A 27,147-nucleotide genomic window follows, 5' to 3' on the forward strand; every position below is an offset into this window, starting at 1 on the left:
ACGTCCCACAACATGTTGCATTTTTATTAGCGCAGATTGGGCAACCATGCATGAGTGAAACGATGAGAGGCAGCCCACCTACATGCCACTGAGACCTGTCGAGACGTGTGTGTGTGTGTGTGTGTGTGTGCACACTGATACACAGCCGATACACAAACACACTAGCAACACAAAGCATATCAAAACAGTACTGTACGTCTCTATGGAAATCAGCCCCATCAGTCCTCTCAGGACTCCCCCGTAATCATTTGCATTTCTCTCGCTCTGTGTGTGTGTGTGAGTGTGTATGAGTGTGTGAGTGTGTGTGCGGAAGGCGGAAGGGAAAACCCTCTCCCTCTCCGCGCATCAGCTAAACAAACCACTTTCACGCTCGCAATTACTGTTAAACGTGGCTGCAGCGGCGACCGACACAATTAGCTTCCTGTTCCGTCGGTAAGCATGTGCAGAGACGGCCTCTGACCCCGAGATGCAGCCGCACGGAGACGGGCGAGAGAGCATTCGAGAGAGACTGTAATGTAACTGTCTCAGCACATTACAATAAGGGAATTATCTTTGCATATTCGTCTGCCTGTTTGGCTCCTGGAGGAAGATGAAAAAGGCCCTGACAGCGTGTTCTCATCAATCTGTTTTACTTCCGCCGCCGCTGCTACCACTGAGAACGTGCTTTAGTGTTCCCCTTTCCTAATTTCATAAGCACCGTTTAATGAGTATTTTGATTAGTCCAATTGAATTATTAATTCCGAATCTTGAAGTCTCCATTAAAAGTGTAATGGATGATTTGGCTCCGAGGGTGTTTATGTAAGTGGGCTCCCCCCGCCCAACCTTTTTTTTTTTACGAGGTTTTGACGAGGTGTATTAAAATCCGAGGCGCGGACCCGGAGGGCCACGGACCGCCGAAAAAAGAAATAGGGGCTCGGTTTTCTCTCACAGGTCACATCAGCAGAGAACTTTGTCTTTCCTAGTGCACGTTTAACACAAAGAGGTGCAAATATAATGTTTATGTGGTTTTATCAGGCTTTTATCATGGGTTCTAGAACCACAGAGGCTCAAACAACTCTTTGCATGATTAAAGGGTTCTTTGCATCCCAAAATAGTTCTTCATATTGTTGGAGAGTATGTTGTACATGGTTCTACAAAGAACCTTCACTCCTAAAAAAGATGAAAGTTCAAAGTTTCTTCAGTAAAGCAAATGGTTCTGTGTAGAACCATGAACGCTCAAGGAACCCTTTGCATAGTTAAAGTTCTTTGCATTTCCAAAGGGTTCTTCAGATTGTTGGAGAATGTGTTTTATATGAACCTTTTTTGAAAACAGTTCTATATAGAACCAAAAAAGGTTCTTCTGTCGTTACGATGTCAAGCTTGATACAAAAGAAGAGCCTGCTATATAGTACCATTTTCAACAAGGTTCTATATAGAATCGTCTACAGCGCATTCTCCATCAGTGAACCCTTTCGTGATCCAAAGAACCCTTTAGTCATGCAAAGGGTCCTTTGAGTGTTCATGTTCTATATATAACCATTTTCTTCACTAAAGAACCCCTGAAGAACCATCTTTTTTAAGTGTGTATTGTTGTGATGTCAAGCTTGACACAATAAAAGAACCCTTTTTGGTGCTATGTATCATGAGCTTTTGCATGATTAAAGGATTATTTGCATCGCACCAAAAGGGTTCTTCCACATTCTTAAAAAAGACAGTTCTTTAAGGGTTCTTTAGTAATGAAAATAGTTCTGTATAGAATTGTGAACACTGGAAGAACCCTTTTGATGATTGAGGGATTCTTAGCATCACACCAAAAAGGGTTCTTCTACCGTCATAAAAAGCAAGGCTCTTTAGAAATGAAATGGCTCTATATAGAACCATGAATGCTCAAAGAACAGTTACATGATTAAGAGGTTTTTGCATCCCAAAAGGGTTCATCAGATTGTTGGTGGTTCTACACAGCACTAAAAAGGGTGCTATTATCAAGCCTGTTACAACAGAAGATCCCTTTTTGGTGCTATATAGAACCCTTTACAAAAGGTTCTATCTACAAAGAACCCCTTGAATCATGCAAAGAGTTTTTTGATTGTTAATGGTTCTATATACAACCATTTTCTTTAGTCAAGAACCCTGAGGAATAATCTTTTTTAAGTGTGTATTGTGATGTCAAGCTTGACATAATACAAGAACCCTTTTCAGCAGCACCTTCTCCATCAATTTAAAGAACCCGATTACGATGCAAAGAACCCCTTAAATCATGGAAAGTGTTCTATATAGAACCATTTTCTTTACTAAAGGACCCTTGAAGAACTATTTTCAGTATTTACCAAAAGGACCCATTATTTATTTTTACATGTCCATTTTTTGATCTTACAGATAAACAGGCTGTTTGTGTCACTGTGCCTGTAAGACTGATATATTTAAATGACCTCTGTTCTGATTGGCTGCCCTGTAGAAAATACAGTCCAGGCTGAAACGCTTCTTATAACTTCACCATGAATGGGTGGGGCTAAACTGTTGTTGCTGAATAGGTGGATTTATCTGCATGTATTGGTTTTCGTGACGTTATTGAAAGAATGAATTGAAAACTGGCTGTTTCTGCAGCTTAGTTTCCATATTCGGACTGTGTGGGAGTGAATGATATGGGCCCTTAAAAACAATTATAATTTATAATGTTTCCATATAATAATAAAACGGGAGTTACTAAGCTTTATTGCACTGAGGTTGACATTATTACTTTAATGTAATTAAATAACCAAATAAAAGGTTAATTATAGTCATATATAATTCTCAGCTGTTCACGATTGGAGCGAGACGAAGGTGAAAAAAGGTGAGATGTGTTGCTTTTCCACCTTTTAGTCTTTCATTTCTGTTCATTGCTGCTGCCATGGTAACACTGACTGATGGTGCATGCGCAGTGAAAAAAATAAAGCACATGAATTCTGATCTGAATGTCACGCATGGCCATGAATCGGATACGTAACCAATCTGGGACCACATAGGAAAGTGACTCAGGCTTTGAAAAGATCAGATTTGCGTGTCCAGACAGCCCTGAAAACATCAAATCGGAGTCACACTGGGTCAAATAAATTGGGTTTGTGCCTGTTTAACCTGGTAATGTGAACATCAGGTGTTACTGCTGGACTGAGAATAGTCCACCAACCAAAATATCCAGCCAACAGCGTCCTGTGACCACTGATGAGGGAATAGAGGATGACCAAAACTGATGAGCTATTGTCTCTGACTTTACATCAGAATAGGCATAGAGTGGACGGTGAGTGGGCACAATGTTTAAAAACTTCAGCAGCACTGCTGTGTCTGATCCACTCAAATCGGCACAACACACACCACCATGTCAGTATCATGGCAGCACTGAGAATAATCCACCACCCAAATAGTACCTGCTCTGTGGCAGTCCTGTGGGGGTCCGGACCATTGAAGAACAGGGTGAAAGGGGGCTAACAACGTATGTAGGGAAACAGACGGACTACAGTCTGTAATTGTATGTATGTTTCAGTACATTGAACAGTTTCATATAAAAAATTGAACAAATTTGTAGAATTCCCCTTCAAAAAAGTCAAATACTTCAGTTGTTGTAAATGTAACCGTAACTTCAGCTAACCATGCCATTCTCCCTCCTCGCAGCTCTTCGTCATCGACAACGGGGCAGATGACTGGCGCATCGCCATGACGATGGAGCGGGTACTGTTGATCGCGCTGGAGCTGCTGGTGTCGGCCGTGCACCCGGTGCCGGGCGACTTCAAGTTCGTGTGGCGCGCGCGCCTGGCCTTCACCTATATCCCCTCGCAGGCGGAGGCAGACCTGGACATGGTGCTGTCCGTGCCCATGTTCCTCCGACTCTACCTCATCGCTCGCGTCATGCTCCTCCACAGCAAGCTCTTCACGGATGCCTCCTCACGAAGCATAGGGGCCCTTAACAAGGTCAGGAGTCCGAGTGTGATGCCCAGGGTTGGGGTCAGGGAATTTTTTTTAGTGTTGAAGCAGTTGGTGAAACAATCAGGGAATTTTTGCATTATGATCATTGAAAAGTTATAATAAATGCTTCATATCAATAACTACATCTAACATCAAACGACAACACTCATGTTTGAAATGTAGACAATTCTAAAGTCTATTTTATTCAATAGGCAAAAGTAAAACAACGTAGTTGATCTTGTGGACCTGCGCTGAATGAGTACATGTACATTGGTGGTTGTCGGGCAAAGAAGTAATAGAGTTTGAGAGGTGGCGAAAATGAAAGGGACTCAGTGGGAGGAACAAGGGATGGAAAAACGACGATTAAAAGAGTGCAGGTCAGTATGGTTCTGGCTTAGAGCTTGGGTACCTGCCCTGTAAATAAAAGAATGTTGAATAGAAGAATAATAGCCGTGTAAACGCCTGAATCCGATTACACTCCAGTCGGAACGTTCAAGTACGTTCTGCGCCTGCGCGGCGCGTCATAGCGAAAGGTTTATACCGTTCAGCATGGCGGAGCTGAAACGGGTCTGCAGAGGAGACGAGGTTTATACTCTGAGCTTTAAAAGACTGTGGTGGGACGGACGTCCAGCTTCTGTGTCTCAGAACACGACGCCTTCCTCTCGCCACTTCCTTGATAAGTACATGTGAAGGGCGTTTTTCTGAGTCTAACATAATTTTAAAGTAATTAAAAACACAAGTGCGCCAGATGAAAACTCGTCTCTCTGAATGGACCTCACGTGATGTTCGCTGTCATGGTAACGTTTACTCGAAGAGCTACTCCACGCATGCGCCTATTTTTGCATCGGATTACTTGTAGTGAGCACGTAAACGAAGATTTTCCACCAGATTGTTGAGCAGAGTGAGCATAAACACCTCAGTCTGAGTCTGTAATCTTTGCATTTAATCATAGCCAGTCATTCACACAGTACAGCAAACTGAAGGCGCTGCGTAGCGCAGTCACTCCCTGATTCGGTCCCCAGAACGTCGGCGACTATACAGTGTGCCTTAAGCCTATATGTGAGATAATTTAGATGTTTTAGAAAGATAAACTGCTTTGGGTTGTGACTTCATGATAAGTGACAAATCTCAGTCTTGAGGCAATACAAGTCGAGAACTGCTGTATTGAAGGACTCTGAGCTTCAGTTTGGAGCAGACCGAGCCCTGGACTAGCCTTAAATTGTGTCTGGAGTCATTGGCGTTTTTTTGGTCGTTTTCATTTTCTTTTTTTCTCAGTCTCTCTTGCCTGGCTGCTACCACCTTTCACTTTATTTCCATTTCTTTTCTTCCCGCCGTTTCTTCTCTCCTCACACTTGCCTCATTTTTCATGGCTCCAGTCTTAGCGCAGGAATCTAGCCTCTCCTGCATAATTCCCTCTGTCCCATTGATGTCACCCGTTTGTAGAGTGACAGCATTTCACCCCAGCTAACTGGAAGAAACAGATTTAATGGTGTTGGCTGCAGTGGATGCCGTGCAGTGATTATTTTCCCGTCTTCATGACTAATGAGGAGGTATACAGTTTGTGGGGAGAAAAGTTGTTCTGTTTTTGCTTTTCCAGAAAGTGATATGAAGGTCAACATTGCATAGAGGCTAATCTAGCTAAGAAGTAAAACTATGCAGTGTTTATAGTTATCAGTACTTCACAGAGTATCAGAAACCACAAGGCCAACTGATGTCTATAAACTTATTGCTGCTGTCGGACCAAAACCTCATATCACCAAAATAGCGGGGGCAGTCGTGGGCTGGAGGTTTGGGAACTGGCCCGGTGATCGGAAGGTTGTCGGTTCGATCACCTTGGCTGACGGTCCATGACTGAGGTGTCCTTGAGCAAGGCACCTAACCCCCAATTGCTCCCCGGGTGCCGTGGATAGGGCTGCCCACTGCTCCGGGCAAGTGTGCTCACTGCCCCCTAGTGTGTGTGTTCACTAGTGTGCATGTATGTGGGTGTTTCACTGCATGGATGGGTTAAATGCAGAGGTCTAATTTCATAGTGTGCAAACACAGAGACAAATGGTTGTAATTTATAATTCTTCTAGTAACTTTACAGGAGAAGTAAAAAATATACTTTACTTTTAATGTAAGTCAGTGGAACCAGACTTTTTTCCAAGTAATTTTGGTCTGTTTCATTTAGTCCATTCATTATGAAATTTACACACACAATATAAAGAACAGTAGGTATATTCAAATTATATAAAAAATTGAAAAAAACGACAAAAATGGGGATACCAGGTTTTGGTCTGACAGCAGCAACATATAACTTGCTACACTGGCCTTGTAGCCCCAGCGCAAAGCTTAAGAAGTAGACTCCAGTCTTGTTTGATCAAGATAAAAAGATTTTGCAAATTTGATCCCCCCCCCCAAATTATTCCTCTAAAGCCCTTTGAACATTTATATGCAAGTCAGTCGGTCGGTGTCAGGAGGGAGAGTTAATTGAGTTGAACTTTTTCTCAGCTCTTAGAAACACCCCATGATTTATGGAGTGGAGGCCGGTTTCTCCAGCTATGACTGATTTTGTGATTGATGGCTGCGAGTTGTTTCAGTAGGTTCCTTTCTGTCAGGCTCCTTGTTGAGACCAGTGATTGATGGCTTCCATCTTTACACATGCTTGCGTGAAGTCTTTAAGAAATGTTGATAAATGACCAGTTTCGTCTGGTGCTGTGATAGAGTCCAGGGCGTGTCCTTAGTGGACTTCAGATGCCTTGCAGGTAGCATGTTGTCGTTTCTGACACGAGACGCTTTCTGGCTGCAAAGACTCGATTAGCCCAGAGGCCTTATCCTGAGATACAACACTTTAAGACCTAGGCCTAAGTGTGTTCAACCTGAAAGAGGAATTCTAGATTTGTCCAAATTTCTTCACAGTTCAGTTGTTGAGATGTAAACAGTTATTCAAAAATTGATGCAAAATGGTTCGTTGAAGAGAAAATCAGGTTTTTTTGCACAGTGGTAGTGATAGGAACCAGAGGTCGTGAAGTTTACAGTGCAAATATAGCCACTTTAGTTATAATCCAAAATGATTAGTGAACCTACACGTCTTCTGAGTTTGTAAATGTAATGTTGATAATGGTAAAATAGTGGTGAATCTGAAAAAAATTGTTTTATTATTAGATTTTTTTGTAAGTGTTCTATTTTGCTGTATAGTATGTACCTTTATGCAATTAATGTATTAAAAAACATTTTAGGCCAAACCTGTATTTCAGAATGATTGTAAAACAATGTCTCTGGTATCAGACAACTTATTTGTAGCCATTTTATCTAACAACTTCCTATAGAGGCATTTAACTCTTCAGACGTCTGAAAAATCGCAACTGCAAATTCTTCTAATTTCTGCTTGATCTTAATGGTGGAATTGTGCAAGTATTCTGATAAATCAGTTTAATTCCTTGTTAGAGGACTAATGTAGTGTGGTTAAGTTTAGATGGTGTTCTGCTGATGAGATCTCATGGGGGCCAGATGTGACCTGGTAACGAGAATGTCTGGGGACAACCATGAGAAATTCTAGGCTAAATGTGGGTGGGAATGTAGAATTAATGGGTTGGGAACAAACTGAGTGTGAAATATCAAAATCAGTCCAGTGGCTCTTGAAGATGGACAGTTGGTGTTCGATGGACAACAGATCCGTCGTTAGCCCATGTATGGAATGTAAGTTAGCATGGCAGAAATGATACATGCAGCATGTAGATGTTGCATATGTGGACAACTCATGAATACAAGCAGTAAAAAATAAACATTCTCTTTTGTAAGGTGAAAACAGTTCTAATAGCTAACGATAGTGCTTTGCTAGCTATCCTGTTTGTGTTATCAATTGAACTCCATACATTGATCAGCACGGATTAGAGGATTCTGGGGGTGAGTTTCATGGGGTGTACCCTTGTTAGCGGTGGATCCGCTTTCAGTCTAGCACATTTAACAAGTTGTCCCCAGGCATGTGTTCTTGTTGTAGAATCACCTCATGCCCCACGAGAGGCTAATTTGGAAGTTTTGTCCTCGGTTGCACTTTAAAGAACATATGGCTGAGTGATTGTTGAGAAATTTTCTTAGCAGGTGAAAAAAGGCTGAAAAGAAGGCTGTGACGGAGGAACTAATGGATGTGCACGTTTGTGTTTTTCTCACTAGGTGCACTTTAACACACGGTTTGTGATGAAGACCCTGATGACTATCTGCCCAGGCACGGTGCTGCTAGTCTTCAGTATCTCCCTATGGATCATCGCGGCCTGGACCGTACGAGTGTGTGAGAGGTGAGAGAGAAAAAGAGTGAGGAATGTGGGGAGAGAAAGCTCTTAGTGCTGCCTACCGCATTACATTCCACAGCAAGCCGCGAATACATTCCAACTTGCCGTCAGCTAGCCAATCCAGCCAATCCCGTGTCAAGTCTTCCCTACATTTCCCATGTTGCCGTTTAAAAAGGTCGCAGGCTGAATCATGCCCCAGGCCATAGTGTGGGCGTCCCTGCCTCTGCCAGGGGTGTTGCCATGGCAACGGAGTGCATGGTACACTGTAGGTGCATTAATTTGAATCCAGAGGATTCCCCAGGTCAAAGCAGCAAGTTGCAATGGGCGCTGGTTTGTGCAATGTGCCATATACATACATATTCACAGCATATAGCTACCATGACATGTTCACATGGCCACGTCCACTTCCAGAGACACCTTGGTCAGATATGTCTGAAGGGAGGTGTTCTAATTTCACCAGCCACGCTCTCGATCCACCACATCCTGGAGGTGCTGCTGCCCAGGGGGAGCTCCCACGTGCTGTTCAGACTCAGGCTGGAACACACAGGAAGAGGTGATCAGAGCCCCCTCGCTTTCTGACAGCTCCTTCTTTTGCTCTGGGACTGAAGATGAAAGAACCGTGTGCGCTGTCTCCATGAAAACAAATCAGGGAGAGTAAGCCATGTGAGAATTGGAAAATAGGAAATTAAACAGTGTGGATATGCGCTTCCCCATTCTGGCTTTCTACATAAAGGTTTGCATCAGTAGGGAAAAGAGTAAAAGCACTCAGAGGACCACCCCACCTTTCTCTTGAGAGCAGGGGTGTTCCAGTATGTGAACTGTCCTCACACTCCCTTTTCTGTCATTTTCTTTTTATATATTTTATAACCCTATTTTGTCCTATTCCTGTTGGACGCCTCTCCTCATTTGGCCTAACAATTTGAGTTGCCAACAACTTGGTAGAGAACAAAGACTGCTCTGGGTGTAGCTTGCCATGAAATCTTAAACATAATTATATACCATGGCTAAGTGTGCTTGGAGGAGAATGCTAATCATTTCTCTTAAGTATATGTCCATGTAAATTGGACACAGATGAAGAAGATAACTGTTTTCTTCCTCTTCTCTCATACCCAAGGATGTACAGTGCAACAGTTTTGCTCACACTTTTAATTAATAGATACTCACTGAATGTTGCTTGATCAATTGGGTAGTGTAATGGGTAAGACTTTTGGCTTCTATGTTGTAGACTGGGGTTCAATCCCCAACTTAGGCCAGCACCCTACACTACACCAGTAAGAGTCCTTGTGCAAGACTCCTAACACTACATTCACCTACCAGTGTAAAATGATGAAATTGTAAGTTGCTCTGGATAACAGCGTCTGACAAACGGCGTAACTATAAATGTAAATAAGAAAAAAAGACGCTGCCTACCTGTTACTAAGTGCAACAGCCAACAAAATAGCATCTAAATCTTTGAATATAATGCCAACCACTAAGCTTCCCGGCAGCAGTCATGCAACTGTAAGATTTGCAGTATTTTAATATTACGAATATTGTAATCCTCTCCATGGATCACCACCTTATCGTGGTGGAGGGGTTTGCGTGCTTGAATGATCCTAGGAGCTATATTGTCTGGAGCAAAAGCTCCTGGTAGGGTCTCCCATGGCAAACTGGTCCTTGGTGACATGTCAGACAAAGTGTGATCCATAATAACCCCTATGAGAAGACAAGAACAGGATTTGTGTACCCTGCCCGGATCAGGGTTACCGGGGCCCCACCCTGGAGCCAGGCCTGGAGGAGGGGCTCGCCAGCGAGCGTCTGGTGGCCGGGCATTTACTCATGGTGCCCGGCCGGGCCCAGCCCGAAGGAGTTACATGAGTCCCCCCTCCCATCGACCCACCAACAATGGGAGGGGCAGTAGTAGGGGTTCGGTGCTTTGTGGATCGGGCAGTGTCCGAAGGCGTGGGCCTTGGCGTTCTGATCCTCGGTTGCTGAAACTGGCTTTTGGAACTTGGAACGTTACCTCACTGGCTGGGAAAGAGCCTGAGTTGGTGCGCGAGGTTGAGAGATACCGGCTAGATATAGTCGGGCTCACCTCAACACACAGCTTGGGCTCTGGGTCCAATCTCCTTGAGAGGGGCTGGACTTTATTCTTTTCTGGAGTTGCCCATGGTGAGAGGCGACGGGCAGGTGTGGGCTTTCTCATAGCCCCTCGACTCGGTGCCTGTATGTTGGGGTTTTCTCCGGTGGACGAGAGGGTAGCTTCCCTACGCCTTCGGGTTGGGGAACGGGTCCTGACTGCTGTCTGTGCTTATGCACCGAACAGCAGTTCAGAGTACCCAGCCTTCTTAGAGTCCTTGGAAAGGGTGCTTGAAAGTGCTCCTCCTGGAGACTCTATTGTCCTACTGGGGGACTTTAACGCTCACGTGGGCAATGACAGTGAGACCTGGAGGGGTGTGATTGGGAGGAATGGCCTCTCTGATCTGAACCCGAGTGGTGTTCAGTTTTTGGACTTCTGTGCAAACCACAGTTTGTCCATCACGAACACCATGTTTGAACACAAGGATGTCCATAAGTGCACATGGCACCAGGACACCCTAGGCCGCAGTTCATTGATTGACTTTGTAGTCGTGTCATTGGACTTGCGGTCATGTGTTTTGGACACTCGGGTAAAGAGAGGAGCTGAGCTGTCAACTGATCACCACCTGGTGGTGAGTTGGTTCAGGTGGTGGGGGAAGATGCCAGTCAGACCAGGCAAGCCCAAACGTATAGTGAGGGTTTGCTGGGAACGTCTGGCAGAAGAACCTGTCAGATTGATCTTCAACTCACACCTCCGTCAGAACTTTGACCAGATATCGGGGGAGGTGGGGGACATTGACTCAGAATGGGCCATGTTCCGTTCCTCCATTGTTGAAGCGGCTGACTGTAGCTGTGGCCGTAAGGTAGTTGGTGCCTGTCGGGGCGGGAATCCTCGAACCCGGTGGTGGACACCCCAGGTGAGAGATGCCGTCAAGCTGAAGAAGGAGTCCTACCGGGTATGGTTGGCCTGTAGGACACCAGAGGCAGCTGGCAGGTATCGACAGGCAAAGCGATCTGCGGCTTCAGTCGTCGCCAAGGCAAAAACCCGTGTATGGGAGGAGTTTGGTGAGGCCTTGGAAAGTGACTTTAAGTCGGCTCCGAAAAGATTCTGGCAAACCGTCTGGCAACTCAGAAGGGGAAAGAAGTGTGCCACTAGCACTGTATATAGTGGAGATGGTGTGCTGCTGACTTCGACTGAAGACGTCATTGGGCGGTGGAAGGAATACTTTGAGGACCTTCTCAATCCCACCGACACGTTCTCCAGTGAGGAGGCAGAGTCTGGGGACATGGGAATAGGCTTGTCCATTACTGAGGCCGAAGTCGCTAAGGTAGTTAAGAAGCTCCTTGGTGGCAAGGCTCCAGGGGTGGATGAGATCCGCCCTGAGTTCCTCAAGGCTCTGGATGTTGTGGGGCTGTCTTGGCTGACACGCCTTTTCAACATTGCTTGGACATCGGGGGCGGTGCCACTGGATTGGCAGACTGGGGTGGTGGTGCCTCTTTTTAAAAAAGGGGACCGGAGGGTGTGTTCCAACTACAGGGGAATCACACTCCTCAGCCTCCCTGGCAAGGTCTATGCAGGGGTACTGGAGAAGAGAGTCCGGCTTATAGTTGAACTTCGGATCCAGGAGGAGCAGTGCGGGTTCCGTCCTGGTCGTGGAACACTGGACCAACTTTTCACCCTCTCCAGGATTCTGGAGGGTTCATGGGAGTTTGCCCAACCAGTCCACATGTGCTTTGTGGATCTGGAGAAGGCATTCGACTGTGTTCCCCAGAATATTCTGTGGGAGGTGCTTCGGGAGTACGGGGTACATGGCTCTTTGCTACAAGCCATTCAGGCCCTGTACAAACAGAGCAGGAGTTTGGTTCGCATGGCCGGCAGTAAGTCAGACTTGTTCCCAGTGAGAGTTGGACTCCGTCAGGGCTGCCCTTTGTCACCGATTCTATTCATAATTTTTATGGATAGAATTTCTAGGCGCAGTCAAGGGATGGAGGGTGTCCGGTTTGGTGACCTCAGGGTCACATCGCTGCTGTTTGCAGATGATGTGGTCCTATTGGGGACATCAGGCCGCGAACTTCAGCTTTCGCTGGATCGGTTTGCAGCCGAGTGTGAAGCGGCTGGGATGAGAATCAGTACCTCCAAATCCGAGACCATGGTTCTCAGGCGGAAAAGGGTGGAGAGCCCTCTCTGGGTCGGGGATAGGCTCAAGTGGAGGAGTTCAAGTATCTCGGGGTCTTGTTCACGAGTGATGGTACAAGGGAGCGGGAGATTGACAGGCGGATTGGTGCTGGGTCAGCAGTGATGCGGGCTCTTTACCGGTCTGTTGTGGTAAAGAAAGAGCTGAGCCATAAGGCAAGGCTCTCGATTTACCGGTCGATCTACGTTCCCACCCTCACCTATGGTCATGAGCTTTGGGTAATGACCGAAAGAATAAGATCGCGAATACAAGCGGCCGAAATGAGTTTCCTCCGCAGGGTGTCTGGGCTCTCCCTTAGAGATAGGGTGAGAAGTTCGGTCATCCGGGAGGGACTCGGAGTAGAGCCGCTGCTTCTTCACATCGAGAGGAGTCAGCTGAGGTGGTTCGGGCATCTGGTTAGGATGCCTCCTGAACGCCTCCCTCGGGAGGTGTCACAGGCAAGTCCACCTGGGAGGAGACCCCGGGGAAGACCCAGGACACACTGGCGTGACTATATCGCCCAGCTGGCCTGGGAGCGCCTCGGAATCCCCCTTGGAGAGCTAGTGGAAGTGGCTGGGGAAAGGGAGGTCTGGGCCTCATTGCTTAGGATGCTGCCCCCGCGACCCGAACCCCGGAGAAGCGGAAGCTAATGGATGGATGGATGGATGGATGGAATATTGTAATGGATATTATTATTTTTCTTGAATTAATGCTTAATTTTTGTCATTAAAATGTGAAAATTGCACAAAATAAACCAATTTGATCAGTTTTAGTATATGTCTTATACAAAAGTGAACAAACCTTTAATTGGGGCTGCCAACCTACTAAAAAGCATTGTGTAACTGGAAAGAGGCTAAGGCGAATAAGGCTATGTAGATATCCAATTACTTTGGCAATTGAGGACAAAGCAGACCTTGATAACAGCACAACATAACATAGCCTACCAGCCAAAACAGAAGCGTGCAGACAAAACGAAATACAAAAACAAAACTGTCATTTTCAGTCATGGAAAGCAAACTCAGCTTACCCAGGCACAGGAGAAGGGTAAGGTACCTTGCAGGTTGAAGCAGGCAGGCAAAGCTGAGGGGGGTGGGCTATGATACCCCTCTGTGCCCTCCCAACATGGGGCTGGACCTAGACCTTTGCTGTGTTATTGCACCACAGGAACTGCTCACTGCACTTATTCTGGATGAACCAGATCTCCAAATGTGAGCTAGCTAAACCTCTCTCCCTCTCTCTCTCTCTCTCTCTCTCTCTCTCACACACACACACACACACACACACACACACACACACACACACACACACACAGGTACCATGATGCTCAGGACGTGACCAGCAACTTCCTGGGAGCCATGTGGCTCATCTCCATCACCTTTCTCTCCATCGGCTACGGAGACATGGTGCCTCACACCTACTGCGGCAAAGGAGTGTGCCTACTGACCGGCATTATGGTAAATCAAAACAGACCTTGTTAATTCCTGTCCCTGGTCATATTAATCATGAGTCATCACATCATATCATATTTAAAAGGTTTACAAAAATCTGACGACGTTTGCAACGCATCTAAAATGTCTTTTGGTTTTTGATTATATCACTGTGCACCAATGTTATGTTACGTCCCCTTTCTACCCTCCCCCACCTATCTTCAAGAGAAAATGCTTAGCTAGCTCAGAGACCCTCCCTGATACCATGTTTCACTCAGAAATATGTAACGCATTAAAGAGAAATTTGATTGATGATTTTGATCAAATTTCCATTCACATTGACTTAACACAATGTCATATAAAGGTTAAATGTAGCTAGCTGCTACGTTTTGCTATTTTAACCATGATATTCAAGTTTGCTAGTTCTGCCTGTATTGCCGTTCCAATGGTGAGCAGCTGGTTCCTGTCAGTGTAGTCTTTGAAAAGAGTATGAAATCAGTAGAATCCTCAGAAATGGGCAGATTTCTTCATAGCAGAGCTGAAAGTCAGTGGCAAACCTTGACTTCAAGCTAGTCCTCCATAAATATCTACAATAGTGCTAACCTCTGATCACGCCTTTATGGAGTTTTCAATAGTACATTAACACTCATTTTCCTTGATCCATGATCCTTTTTTGGACATTTTAGATTAAACTTCAACATTAACACACACAAAATTGGCCTCACAGACATTTTTAGTTCTTTTCATAGCAGAGCTAAATGTCAGTGGCAAACCATGACTTCAAGCTTGGCCTCCAGTTTGGAACATAAATGTCACAACTTATTAAAAAACTCTACAATAATGCTGTTTTCTGGTAGCGCCCCTATGGAGTTTTTAATAGTATGTTAACGTCAAGTTATATATCCTAAAGTTTTTAGTCATGTGATTTTTCTGTTGCGGCCGCCGTATCTGGGACCACATTTCCGGTTACGCTGATCTACACGAACATACCTAGAGGTGAAAGATGGCTCAAATTACTCTCCTTACTTTTTACTTTAAGAAAAAAAGACATTACCTCGACAAAGTCGATAAAATAATCTTTGCTAATGTTAGCAGTTGAGAGATAAATAGTCGTCCCCCTAACAGAGCTTCAAACAGCTGGGTATAACTTTACTTCTCTGGAGATTTAAATGACTTTTGAATGGAGAAACATGAACGTTGATTGTAAAACTGAATGTTGTGGGTTGGACAACTACGTTGTGTTTCCACAGACGTGATTTTGTAAGTTTGCTATTGCACTTAGTGTAGAGTTCAGCTGCGCACCTGCAGCTACTGCACTGCATAATTGTTTTAACCACATCTTGAGCTGATCATGGTGTGAACTGCAGAGAAAAACTACACAGTGAAGGAATTAAAGGTGTGTGCTATCTCTCGTCGTTCTCGGCTTCTGTGGTGGCAACTGTACAGTATGACCGTGTGAAATGCAAGAATAAATGATGCTTTTTTTGGATGCTTTAGATTAAACACTGACTTCAGCATACATGAAATTGGCCTTAACCATTGTAAATCAAACCATGATTGGCTGATTCCCCTGTCACTTTCTGATTTTGTTGGTAGATAATCCAACATGAGGCCTTCAGTTCAGCTCCTGAAGTCCTAACCAGTGGGACAGCTAGCTCTGCCTACCTAAATACACTATATTGCCAAAAGTATTCGCTCGTCTGCCTTCACACGCATATGAACCTGTTCTTAATCCGTAGGGTTTAACATGATGTCGGCACACCCTTTGCATCTATAACAACTTCAACTCTTCTGGGAAGGCTTTCTACAAGGTTTAGGAGTGTGTTTATGGGAACCTTTGACCATTCTTCTAGAAGTGCAATTGTGACACTAATGTTAGATGAGAAGGCCTGGCTTGCAGTTTTCGCTCTTATTCACCCCAAAGGTGTTCTATCGGGTTGAGGTCAGAACTTTGTGCAGGCCAGTCAAGTTCTTCCACACTGAACTCACTCATCCATGTCTTTATGGACCTTGCATCGTGCCCTGGTGCACAGTCATATTGCAACAGGAAGCAGCAGTCCCCAAACTGTTTCCACAAAGTTGGTAGTGTGAAATTGTCCAAAATCTCTTGGTGCTGAAGCATTAAGAGTTCCTTTCACTGGAACTAAGGGTCCGAGCCCAACTCTTAAAACACAACGTCACAACATAATCCCTCCTCCACCAAACTTTACACTTGGCACAATGCAGTCAGACAAGTACCGTTCTCCTGGCAACCGCCAAACCCAGACTCGTCCATCAGATTGCCAGATGGAGAAGTGTGATTTGTCACTCCAAAGAAAATGTCTCCACTGCTCTAGAGTCCAGTGAGAGCACTTTACACCACTGCATTCAACGCTTTGCATTGTGCTTGGTGATGTAAGGCTTGGATGCAGCTGCTCAGCCATGGAAACTCATTCCTTGAAACTCTCTACGGTTTCTTGAGCTAATATGAAGGCCACATGAAGTTTGGAGGTCTGTAGTGATTGACTGCAGGAAGTTGGTGACCTCCGTGCTCTATGCACCTCAGCATCTACTGAGCCCGCTGTGTCATTTTATGTGGCCGACCATTTTGCAGCTGAACTGCTGTCGTTCACAATCAGCAAGGAAATTTTACGACTGGACTTGCACAGGTGGCATCCTATCACGGTACCACACTGGAATTCACTGAGCTCCTGAGAGCGACCCATTCTTTCACTAATGTTTGTAGAAGCAGTCTGCATGCCTAGGTGCTTGGTTTTATACACCTGTGGCCATGGAAGTGGTGGAACACATGAATTCAGTGATTTAGATGGCGAGTGTACCACAGGAGGGAAATCCTGACTGGATAAGTTTCCATTTCAAAAAAGGGAAGAATGAAATATTACTACTAAATATTACTTTAAAACTTTGAGTTAAATACAACAAGCATGATAGTTCTTCTGAAAAATGAATAAAAATAAACTAAAATTGCAAACATTACAGTATTTTCTCGTATCAGAAATCTTTAGGCTTAGAAGGTTGTGAAGATTTTGCACTGTGGCTGGTTTATATGATACATATTGGAAATTGAACACTTAGTATGCTGTAGCCATTTGCAGTTTCATATTGCAGTAGTTTGGACTGAATGGATCTGTTAATGTGAGCCCTGTGCTGCTCTCTTCTTTTTTGGCTTTCTCTGTCTCTCCGTCTGTCTCTCTCTCTCTTATTGTCTCTCTCTGCCTGAGGGTCAGGTGGTCGGCTGCAGAGGAGCCTATTTGTTCTTGTTGGGATTTTGTGTATGTATGTTTGTGTGTGTCTCATAGATCAGTGTTTATCTGGCTATGTTTGGTTGCGTGGTGTTGTGTGCATCTGTCACGTAGATGGCTGTTTTAACTCCATTCATTTTTTTCTCTCTGCTGCTCCGCCAGCTAGTTCATTGCCTTTTTCTGTATCTGTCATCCTCTTTTTGCAGCCTCTGTCTCTTTCACACAATTCAACTCAGATACACGCACACTCCTACTCTTTGCTGTGTGCATACAGGAAGAGTACAGATAAAGGAGGTGATGATGAAAAAGCATGCGTTGATCTAAAAGCATTGCTTCATATGCATTGATTTCAGCATGCTAGAATCTATTATAATTCAGGAGTATGTGACCACAAAAAATGTCATTTTCAAAAATCCCAAAAATGCTTAGTGTAATGTATTTATTGTCTATACTTTACTCATGTATAAATACGTGTGTATTTAGTGTAGTCTGTTTTTAAAGATCTCATATTCTACATTTCTATTGTAGGTTGATTAATGACATTTGTGTGGGTTAATGTACCAAAAACACCTTATTTTCATTTGTACATGACCATTTTGTAGCCTTTTCCTAATTAAACAGGCAGTTTTTGTCACTGTGCCTTTAAGACTGATGTATGTAAATGGCCACTGTTCTGGTTGGCTGCTCTGTATTGTGTCTCACTCAGAACGCAGGCCAGGTTCAAACACTCCTTATAACATCTAAATGGGTAGAAATATATAAATATGTGACAAAAACTATACTTTCAATACCTGTATCTAATATAACAACGTTTACGTTCTACATCAAGCGATTATGTTTCTCTTTCAGTGAGAAATAAATTCAAATAATGGTACAAAAAACTTGAAAATAAATAATTATATAAATTATAAAACGATAAAACTCCCTTTGAAACTACTTAATTACTATTATGTTTACATATTGCAGTTAAAAAAAGAAAGCTTTTATATATTTACCTTTAAAATAGTTAAGAAAATAAAGTAAAAATATTTTATATTACTCATTTATTTGTCATTTACTGGCTATTATTACCTACTTATTACCTTTTTTAATCATTAATCTAGTTCCCGTTTTGTCACCAGCCTCATGGTACATTTGTTTTAGGATCCTTTGGCTGGACAATGTTAGTCTGAAGCCATTTCATTACTGAACTGCTGCTTCAGTATAGCATTAATAAAACTATGCTGTATCTCACTGGAATGTCTGTGTGTTTCGTTTCCTTTTTACATCGCTGTCTGTGTAAGGCCGTCTGTGCTTTTACGCATCATGCGCCGCGCCGTGCTTTGACCTTTGTAGGCCTCGCTTTCTTCAGTTCATCTCCCTTTGCCACCGCCATCGTTCAAAGTCCTGTCTGTGCCACAAACCCTTCCCTATGATGCAGTGAAAGTACAGAAGCCATATTGCTCCCACCTGCTGTGTGTTCAGAGGAGAGGTCTTCAAATCCAGATGTAAAATCCAATTTCCAGTCCTGGATTTGAAGACTTTGGGGGCTGGATTCTCAGAGCACTTAAGTCAGTCATAACCCACTAGAATGCTTCCTCAGAGCTTCAGTCATAACCATTGCTCCAGTGATTCTCACAGCATTCTAGCCGTCATTTTCTGGCATCATTAGTCTTATCTGTGGACCACCTCAGACTCCTAGAGGGATAAAACCAAGAAAATATTTATAAACTTTGGTAACACTTTATGTGGATGAGCCACTGTAGATGGTTTGTGAATCTTTGTCACATCTGGCTCTGCTGAGGATAGTGTAGACCGACACAAGGTGGCAGGTATTCAAGGAATATGGGCAGACCAAAATAGCACATTCAGTGCGACAGTGTTTATTGGTGCGGTGAAAATATGTAAAGAGTGCATAGTAAATAGGAAAATTACTGAAATAAAGTTATTGGCAAATATATATTTTTTTCAGATTTCTTCTAACCTCCAATTAAAAAAAAAACGTCATTCTCACTGGGTGGTCCACAATATCACCATTTCTCCCCTCTTGAGCAATAAGAGATTAACCCCCTTTCATAGGTTACCATGCATAAACCACTCAAGAGAAAAAGTGGGGAGGACAAACATCACAACCACAGCCGTTTAACATAGGTCTTCCATATATCCACAACAAACAATAGGCATGAATCAGGTAACAAACATTAAACCGCAGGCAGAAAATATTAACTGTCAAAGAAAAGAAAGTAGCAAAATATTTTACCCCCCCCCAACATGGACCAATCCACAATGTATGGCTGGGCATGCCCCAACTTGCCCTAGGACAGGGGTCTGCAACATGCAGGTGTTTTACTATCCTGTTGTGGCTCCACAGCAAAATTAGATTTTTAGGTAAAAATAAAATAATCCTGCTTTGCAGTAAAATAAAGTTCTGCTGATTGTTCTAACGCAGCTTAAACAGTAAATGGTCTTAAATGCTGGAGTTAATGTATAACTGCTAATTCACCCTTTAACCCTGAAGGTTGATGCACAGACTGCTATTCGTCATAGCAACACATACAACAGTCTGGCCTAGCTGGTAGCTAACAGAAAAGCAAAGAGAAAAATTTAAGACGGACATCAGTAATTTGGAGATGAATTGACATCTTTGCATTTATAATCACTCCAGATGTTTTCCAGATATGTTTAATCTGCAACGAGAAACTGTCAAACAATAAAAGTTGCAAAGTTGAAGTCAGCTTCTCATCCGCAAGCTTCTAGTTCAGATTTTCCCATTCCACCTTAAGTGATGCAGCAGTTACATTGTGCCTCGGGCACCATTTAAGGAGAAATGGGAAATTTCGAACAAGAAGCTGGCGAATGAAAAGCTGACCTCAGCCTTGTAAGAAGTTGAGAGGCATTTTCAAGAAACAAGATTCCACTTTTGCAAAAATGTTTCCTACCAGAGATGCAAGAAAAGCAGCTATAGCTGAGTTAAAACTTAAAGCAGAGCAAAGTAAGTGCGTTTCGTTATATTTTTTGTCTATACTAGCATATTTGTCATATTTTTCGTTTTGTAATGTGCTGTGTTGTCAGTGGGTGACAGGTCTGGACTGCAGGCAGGATAGTTTAGCACCTGGACACTTTTTACTACAGAGCCACACTGTTTTAACAGGTGCAGAATATGGTTTTACATTGTTTTGCTGAAATAATCAAGGCCTTTCCTGAAAAAGACATCATCTGGATGGCAGGATATGCTACTCCAAAACCTGTATATATCATTCAGCATTAATGGTGTCTACATAGATGTGCAAGTCATCCATATCATTTGTACTAATGCACCCCCATATCATCACGGATGCTGGCTTTTGAAGTGTGCGATGATAATAAGCTGGCTAGTCTTTAGGCTGGAGGACAACAGGACACTTTTTCACTTCTCCTCAGTTCATCTTAAATGAGCTCAGGCCCAGAGAAGGTGGCAGCGTTTCTGGATCCTGTTTACATGTGGTTTCTTCTTTGCATTTTAGAATTTTAACTTGCTTTTGTGGATGTTTCTGAGCCCATGCAGTGATTTCCTCTATAGAATCATGTCTGCTTGTAATGCAGTGCTACCTGAGGCCCGAAGATTACAGTACTTATCAATGATGTACTGAGGATGATTAAATCACAAACACAAAATTTTGCCGTTGTACTATTTTTAATTCAAAATAGGGTTTAAATGATTTGCATATCTTTGTATTCTGTTTTTGTTTCCATCTGCACAGCATTCCAACTTTTTGGAAATGGGATTGCACATTAACAGCTTTTGTCGTAGATGTAGTCGACTGACAGCCCTGATTTGAATGGAATTGAATCATTGTGAGGTCGGAGATTCTCTCTTTTTTTCTTTCCCCTTTTTTGTTCTCTCGTTACAATGTGAACACATCCACACAAACACCTGCACATCGTCACGTTAGACTGTTTTTGCACATTTGCTTTCTTGCTGGTACAGATGCTTTTTTCCCACATGCACACATACATATAAATACAAGTGCAGACACACACACACACACTCTGACACAGACTCTCCACCCGACTTTGACTAACTCCCACACATACACTCACACACACACAGACCTACATAGATCAAAGAGAAACCATGTCTCAGTTTTGAAATCATTTTTCAAGACGCTTGTGTTCCATCCATTTTTTGTGGTTCAGAAAGGTGGAAGAAATAGAAGTGGCTACAGGGAAGAAAAACATCTTGAGAGAATGCAAGAAGTCAACAGAGAGAGAGAGAGAGAGAGAGAGGGCTGTAGAATATGATTTCTTTTCTTGTTGAGAGTGATTGTAATGACTTTCTATAGGTGGAATTATGGGACTTGTTGCTATGACAACACCGAAGGCCAACTCTGTCGGAATATACCACTGCCCTGAGGGGACGAGGGATTTTGAGTGGGGAGGAGGTGGGCTGGTGGTGGTACTTAGATTTGAGTGCCAGAAGGAGGGGAAAGCCAGGGAAATCTGTTATGTTCACTAATATGGGCTTGAAACATTCCTCGGATACGGTCAGTCTCTGTGTCTGTCTTGTTGTTTCAATTTATACATACATAAAGACATAGGTGGCCTCAAAAAGTGTTTGGCCATTTGTGCCATACTTCATGTTAATTGTGTTAGGAAACAAAAATATCAAACCAAGTGCCATTTATTTTGAACACACTGATGTAAATGAAAGATTCCCAAAACTAGAATGTCTTGTATTATGTAGATAAATCATAAATAAAGCATAATATGGCCTAGCATATTGGAGCAAGTGCCCTAAAACCCGCTTCCTCAGTAGAGCGTAAGAGAGAAGACAGACACTTTGTAGGGAGCGAGTGAACTTGTGAACTGCTCAAGGCCAAACGGCCAGAATGGAAAATTACTAGTATGTGTTAGGAGGTACCTGGCACAATGTTTTTTTTAAAAAAATGAATCAGACTAGGCTTGGAGATAATGGTCTCCACAAAAACCCCATATGATGGACATGTGAAGGTCAATTTGGATATAATGGTGGTGTCATGACAATAGGAGACAACAAAAAAGAGGTGGGATGAGATCACCCCACCTGCACTGAGAGTATAATATATGTGTACATTCCCTGTATAAGTGTGAGTGCGTCCGAAGGCCCTTGGAAGAACATTCTCCATGCTCAAAGAAGGAATAAAGGACCTGCACTTCTGAATCTTGAAGAGTCTTCTTGTATTTCATAGTTCGTTCAATTCTTTTATTTTCTTTCAACAAACTATTGAATTCGTTTTATTTTACAAACCATAAATAATAAATAATAAATTGGCTAAACAAGTGTCGAGGAACGACAACACCGATACTGTTATTGAATGTCATTGAGTTCATTTGCAAAAACAGATTATTTTCATAAATCATGTTTATTTAATTGTGCGTTCCAGGTTGTGTCAACTCAATTTGGGTTTTTCGATTACATGAAAATAACCCAACAAATTACAGGTAACTTAGAAAATCAAACATTACTGATTTTGTTTTTATTGAAATTTAGATTTTTTGTCAAAAGCAGATAACCTACAGTGGTCATTTCATGTTTTAGAGTTAAACAAAGCCTTGTAAAGTTAAATATTTAATGTTATTTAACGTAGAACAGGTAGGTGAAGTGCTGAAAATACAACCCATTAATGGGTAAAATTAAATATCTATAAACAGACTGTGCTCTTTTTAGGCGCACTAGCCATTATTTTAAGACCTACATGCTGCACTTTGTAGGTTAAAGGGAGCCATTTGATACTGGGCCTAAACCAGTTGGCGACAGTGTTACATCACCTGACCCGAATACTGTGCGCTGATTGGCTGAACATATTTATCGGGTTCTGCTCAAGAACACTGCTGGCGTTTGACTGTTTCTGCTGTAGAAAATGAGCCTGCAGTGCCTTGACAAGAAGGTTTTCTCTAAAACAATTATTAGTTTAACATTTTATGAAGCAGCTTTAAGAACTTTATTTAAAAATGTCCAAGCTTTTTGGCATTTGAAAATAATGCAATCATTTTATTTTGGACAAAAATACATACTATAGAATAGATACTTTATTGAATAATTGAATATTGTATCAGTGCTATTTTAGCAGTTGTCATCTAACCAGTTTGCATTAAATTGCTTTGCTTGTTTTGTTATTTATCTTATTTTTATTGTGGTTAGCATTTTGCATGTATGTCTAGTGTGTGTTGTGATGTTATTCTGTAGCGCATTGGGTACTATACACCATACGCTGGATATTATAATGTCATTAAAGCAGCTTCTTGATTACCCAAGGCCGTACTTTACAGTGATATTACCAAGTAAGCAAATAAAACACCTTAATCCATGGCAACGTTGCTGTCACACACAAGCTCAAATGGCTTATTACTTTCATAAACCAGTGACAAATATAATAACATACACCAATGTTCAATAAATAATTTCATTTATTTTGAATAATACATGCAATAAACTGTTTTGCCACCATACAATAACATTAGATTATAGTCACCAAGCAACATAACTGTCAAAATGTATTACAGTGGTGTGTAATAACCTTAATACAGAATTCAGCTAATGTGTGTGGCCGTGTGCAGATGTAGAGTATTTTACAAAAGCTTTGTTGCTCAGCTAGTTAAGTTTTCAAAATCAATTCTGATCCAATCCAAAATTGAGGCATCTGAAATGCCACCTCCAGATCGATGCACCACAATGTATCGATATAGTTTTGCATCCATACTCAAACCAGATGTCAGTGCTGAGCAGTCTGTTGGACTGTTGTGGTTAGTGCTACCATTTCTTTGGCCTTTTGGACTCTATTTGCTCTTTTGATTTTAGGAATGATAGATGTCCTCAATACACTGTATGGAAGGCTGTGTGGGACAGATGGCCTTCTTCTTTTATGTCTTTCATAGCTGACAGAAGACAGACCCTCATAGCCCAAATCAACGCATGCCCTGTTGATGTGAGTGGCTATTGATAGCATGACATTCTTATTGCTTAAGCAGCTTTGTGTGGACAGTCAAAGCTTTATTGTCCAAATGAAGGAAGCCTGGAACAGTTAAACGCTTCCCAGAAGCTGCCACTATGACAGAATTGCTCTAGCAGCATAAATAATTAACAGATGCATGAAATACGAGTTTTTTCCATGCGACGAGGACGTCCAGCAGCAGAAAGTACGGTGATAAAGTTGAGGTAGCACTTGCCAGCCCTGACAGAAATGTTGCCTCTGCTCTGTATTAAGGACATCAGCAGGAGCAGGGCTGGATTAAGCCTTTTTGTAGCCTTAGGCTATGAAAAATTTGAAGCCTCCGTCAGATGAAGATTTTATGTGTGCTGTATGAAAATGATGGCAGCATAACAGGGTTGCCAACTTTGGTAAGGTGACTGGGTGAGATAGTCCGGTGGCTGGAGTGAGACTGGAATGAGATTATCAAAAGAAAAAAGTGTCCGCTCTGTACTTTTCATTCTCACAATCAAACATTCTGCTCCAGGGCTTATGAAGCCAGACTTAAACCAGGGGCCAAGCAGCACAAGCAGCATTCTTGAACTGAGCATTAGTCAGTCTACACTTGTGTTTTCTCTGAATGGGTCTCAAAATGTCTTTTTTTGTGTGCCATATTTCAAACAGCATGTATTTTCTTTGGAAATGATCAAAAAGGTCTGAGAAAGTCATTAATAAGCGGTTATAACACACAGAGAGCCCACAGTCATCGGTTCCAGGGATCGGCAACCCAAAATGCTATGAAGAGTCATTTTGTTCTTGTAACAAAAATCAGACCACCTTAAGAGCCACAACACTTTATATCCATTTTACTATCTTGGCTGTAAATATCTCTCAGTATGTGCTAATGTACTAAAATAGGCTAAAAAAATATATAAACAAAAACGCACTTACTTTGTTCTGCTTTAAGGTTAGCTATAGCTGCTTTTCTCGCATCTCTAGCAGGAAACTTTTCTGCCACAGTGGAATAGTATCTTGCAAAATTTCTTTCGACTTTTTTCTTTCAAATTTTTAAGAGGCTGAAGTCAGATTCTTATTTTCCACGTTTTTGGTTTGAGGTGGAACGAGACAATTCACACAAGAAGCCGGTGTAATTTCCAGTTTATTTGCCATACAAAACAACCAGTGAATCTACACATGAGCTTTTATATGTAATGTTAACGATGGTTAAATAATAAAGATTAAAAAGATTTTCTTTCAGAGCTATTTTGCCTTACAACATCCCATATGTACCTCTCCACCGATTTCGATTTACGATTATATATTACGATTTCATGTAATAACTTTCTTAGAGGGAGCTTGCAGTGGCGTTTCGATGTCCACGTTTTAGAAGATGTCTGGTTCCAAATTAGGCGGTGGAGAGATGACCACTCCCCACACAGGTGTGAGCTGCTCCTCTCCCTTGATTTAGCGCAGCATGGACACCTTTAAAAACGAGCTCTGTCCGGTGGGTAGGAGAGAGGACGCTGGTCACGAGGCCAGATGAACGCCAGAGAGAGCGAGGGAAGAAGGGACTATTTGCATGTGACGCTAAGTAAGCTGTGGGGATTAAGTTTCGGTTGTGTTTTGGTTTAAATGTGTAAATAAAGCGTTTGTTCACTTGCGCTGGTGTTTATGTGTGTGTCTCTGAGTTCTTGTTGGGTTTCCCGGTCAGTGTGCGTTGGTCCTTTCCCCCGGCCAAGCCACGCTATCAACACCAATGGACCATTTCACGTCAAACCACTGTGAATGACTTTGTTTACATATTTAACCGTTTAATTGTTAAACTGAGAAAAACAGGTGGCCCTTTAAGACCTGAAGATTTTTTTAAATTAAAAGGCTTGTTAAATGAAACCATATTGAACCTGATGCCGCTGCGAGCTGCAGGAGAACCGTATTGCAGCATAACTGCGCATGATAGTGGCGAAGCTGGCAGCCAAGGTTGGAAAGGAAAGAGTTTGTTCATTTACCGCATGAAGGTTTGTGGCCCTAATGAAGTCAAATCAAGTCCGTCTCAAGTCTGAGTTGCGTTGCAAGTCTCTCGACATAGGTCTTATAGGCAGTTCTTTTTAATAAAGATGTCCCATTAAATTGAGAGACTCACTGTCATATAGGTCTCCCAACAATATCAGAAAAATCGAGAAACTCTGTAGAGGGCGAGTTCTTATTCATGGCACTGTATATGCAAAAAGAGCCTAGAAGGGTTTTCCACAGAGAGGCGTCATGATTTATTTAGCGCCATATATGGATAGAGTGCTCCAGGAAAATGGGCTTTTTGTTTTGTTTTCATATCTTTAGCAATTTTGGGTTGGAGAGCCTCTGTATCTGTCCTATGAGTGGCATCCATTAGCCACCCAAGCACACACGTGCATGAAGCACACGCATACCCACACACGCACACGCGTGTACGCACTCGCTGTGTACAGAGTGTACTCATAGCTCGCATAGCCACTTTTAATCCCAACTCATTTCTGAGTCATTCTACGAGATCAGTACTAAATAGGCATAGACTTTTTGTCAATAATTCACACTTTTCTGTCCTCTATAATGTCAAAAACATATTGCTTTTACAAAAAAGTAGATTTTCACCAACTCAGTAGGCTTTTTTGTGCCAAATAGTACTGAGGAGGAAGATGAATGTGACTGGGTGGAACATTTCAGGCTAAACTGGCTGCAGCACTCCCTGTTATTAAGGTTAGACCTTCTAACCTCAGTTTTTCAACAGAAAATGACTTGACTTTTCGGTGAATATTGCCAAAAATATCTTTTAAAAAGGTTTATGTGACAGGATGGACGTTATGTTTGACAAACCCGGTCAAGGATGTTGAAAATAACAAGCGATAAATTGTGAATGAGTTTTACCAGCTTTTGAACTCAATAACAAGAACGAAAGGATACAGATAAATGTTTAAATGTTAAATTTAAAGATGCACTATAAGTTGTTTTTTTTTAAATAATTGAAAGAAGTAGCATTACTGAGTTGACGCTAAGAACACTGAAACATGGTGTTTGTGGGCTGAATGGAGTGACTCTGTAGAGCCAGGTGGGACTGGATTTGTGGGATTTGTGGGCTGCGTCAACCACACAGACTCCAAAAGAAGCTTTGGCTCGACGTTTAGGTC

At 42.6% G+C, this 27,147-nt stretch overlaps 1 protein-coding gene across 1 annotated transcript in view; it reads left to right on the forward strand.

Annotated features, from left to right (window-relative positions):
• The window catches only part of kcnn3 (potassium intermediate/small conductance calcium-activated channel, subfamily N, member 3), a 130,330-nt gene that overhangs the window by 73,062 nt on the left and 30,121 nt on the right, over positions 1–27,147 (forward strand). The window contains exons 4-6 of the mRNA XM_017702026.2: positions 3,625–3,921; positions 8,068–8,189; positions 13,728–13,869. Of these exons, the coding sequence (XP_017557515.1) occupies positions 3,625–3,921; positions 8,068–8,189; positions 13,728–13,869 (561 nt within the window). The remainder of the gene's footprint in view (positions 1–3,624; positions 3,922–8,067; positions 8,190–13,727; positions 13,870–27,147) is intronic.

This window comes from Pygocentrus nattereri, chromosome 3 (genome assembly GCF_015220715.1).
Source record: "Pygocentrus nattereri isolate fPygNat1 chromosome 3, fPygNat1.pri, whole genome shotgun sequence".
Taxonomy (NCBI): Eukaryota; Metazoa; Chordata; class Actinopteri; order Characiformes; family Serrasalmidae; genus Pygocentrus; species Pygocentrus nattereri.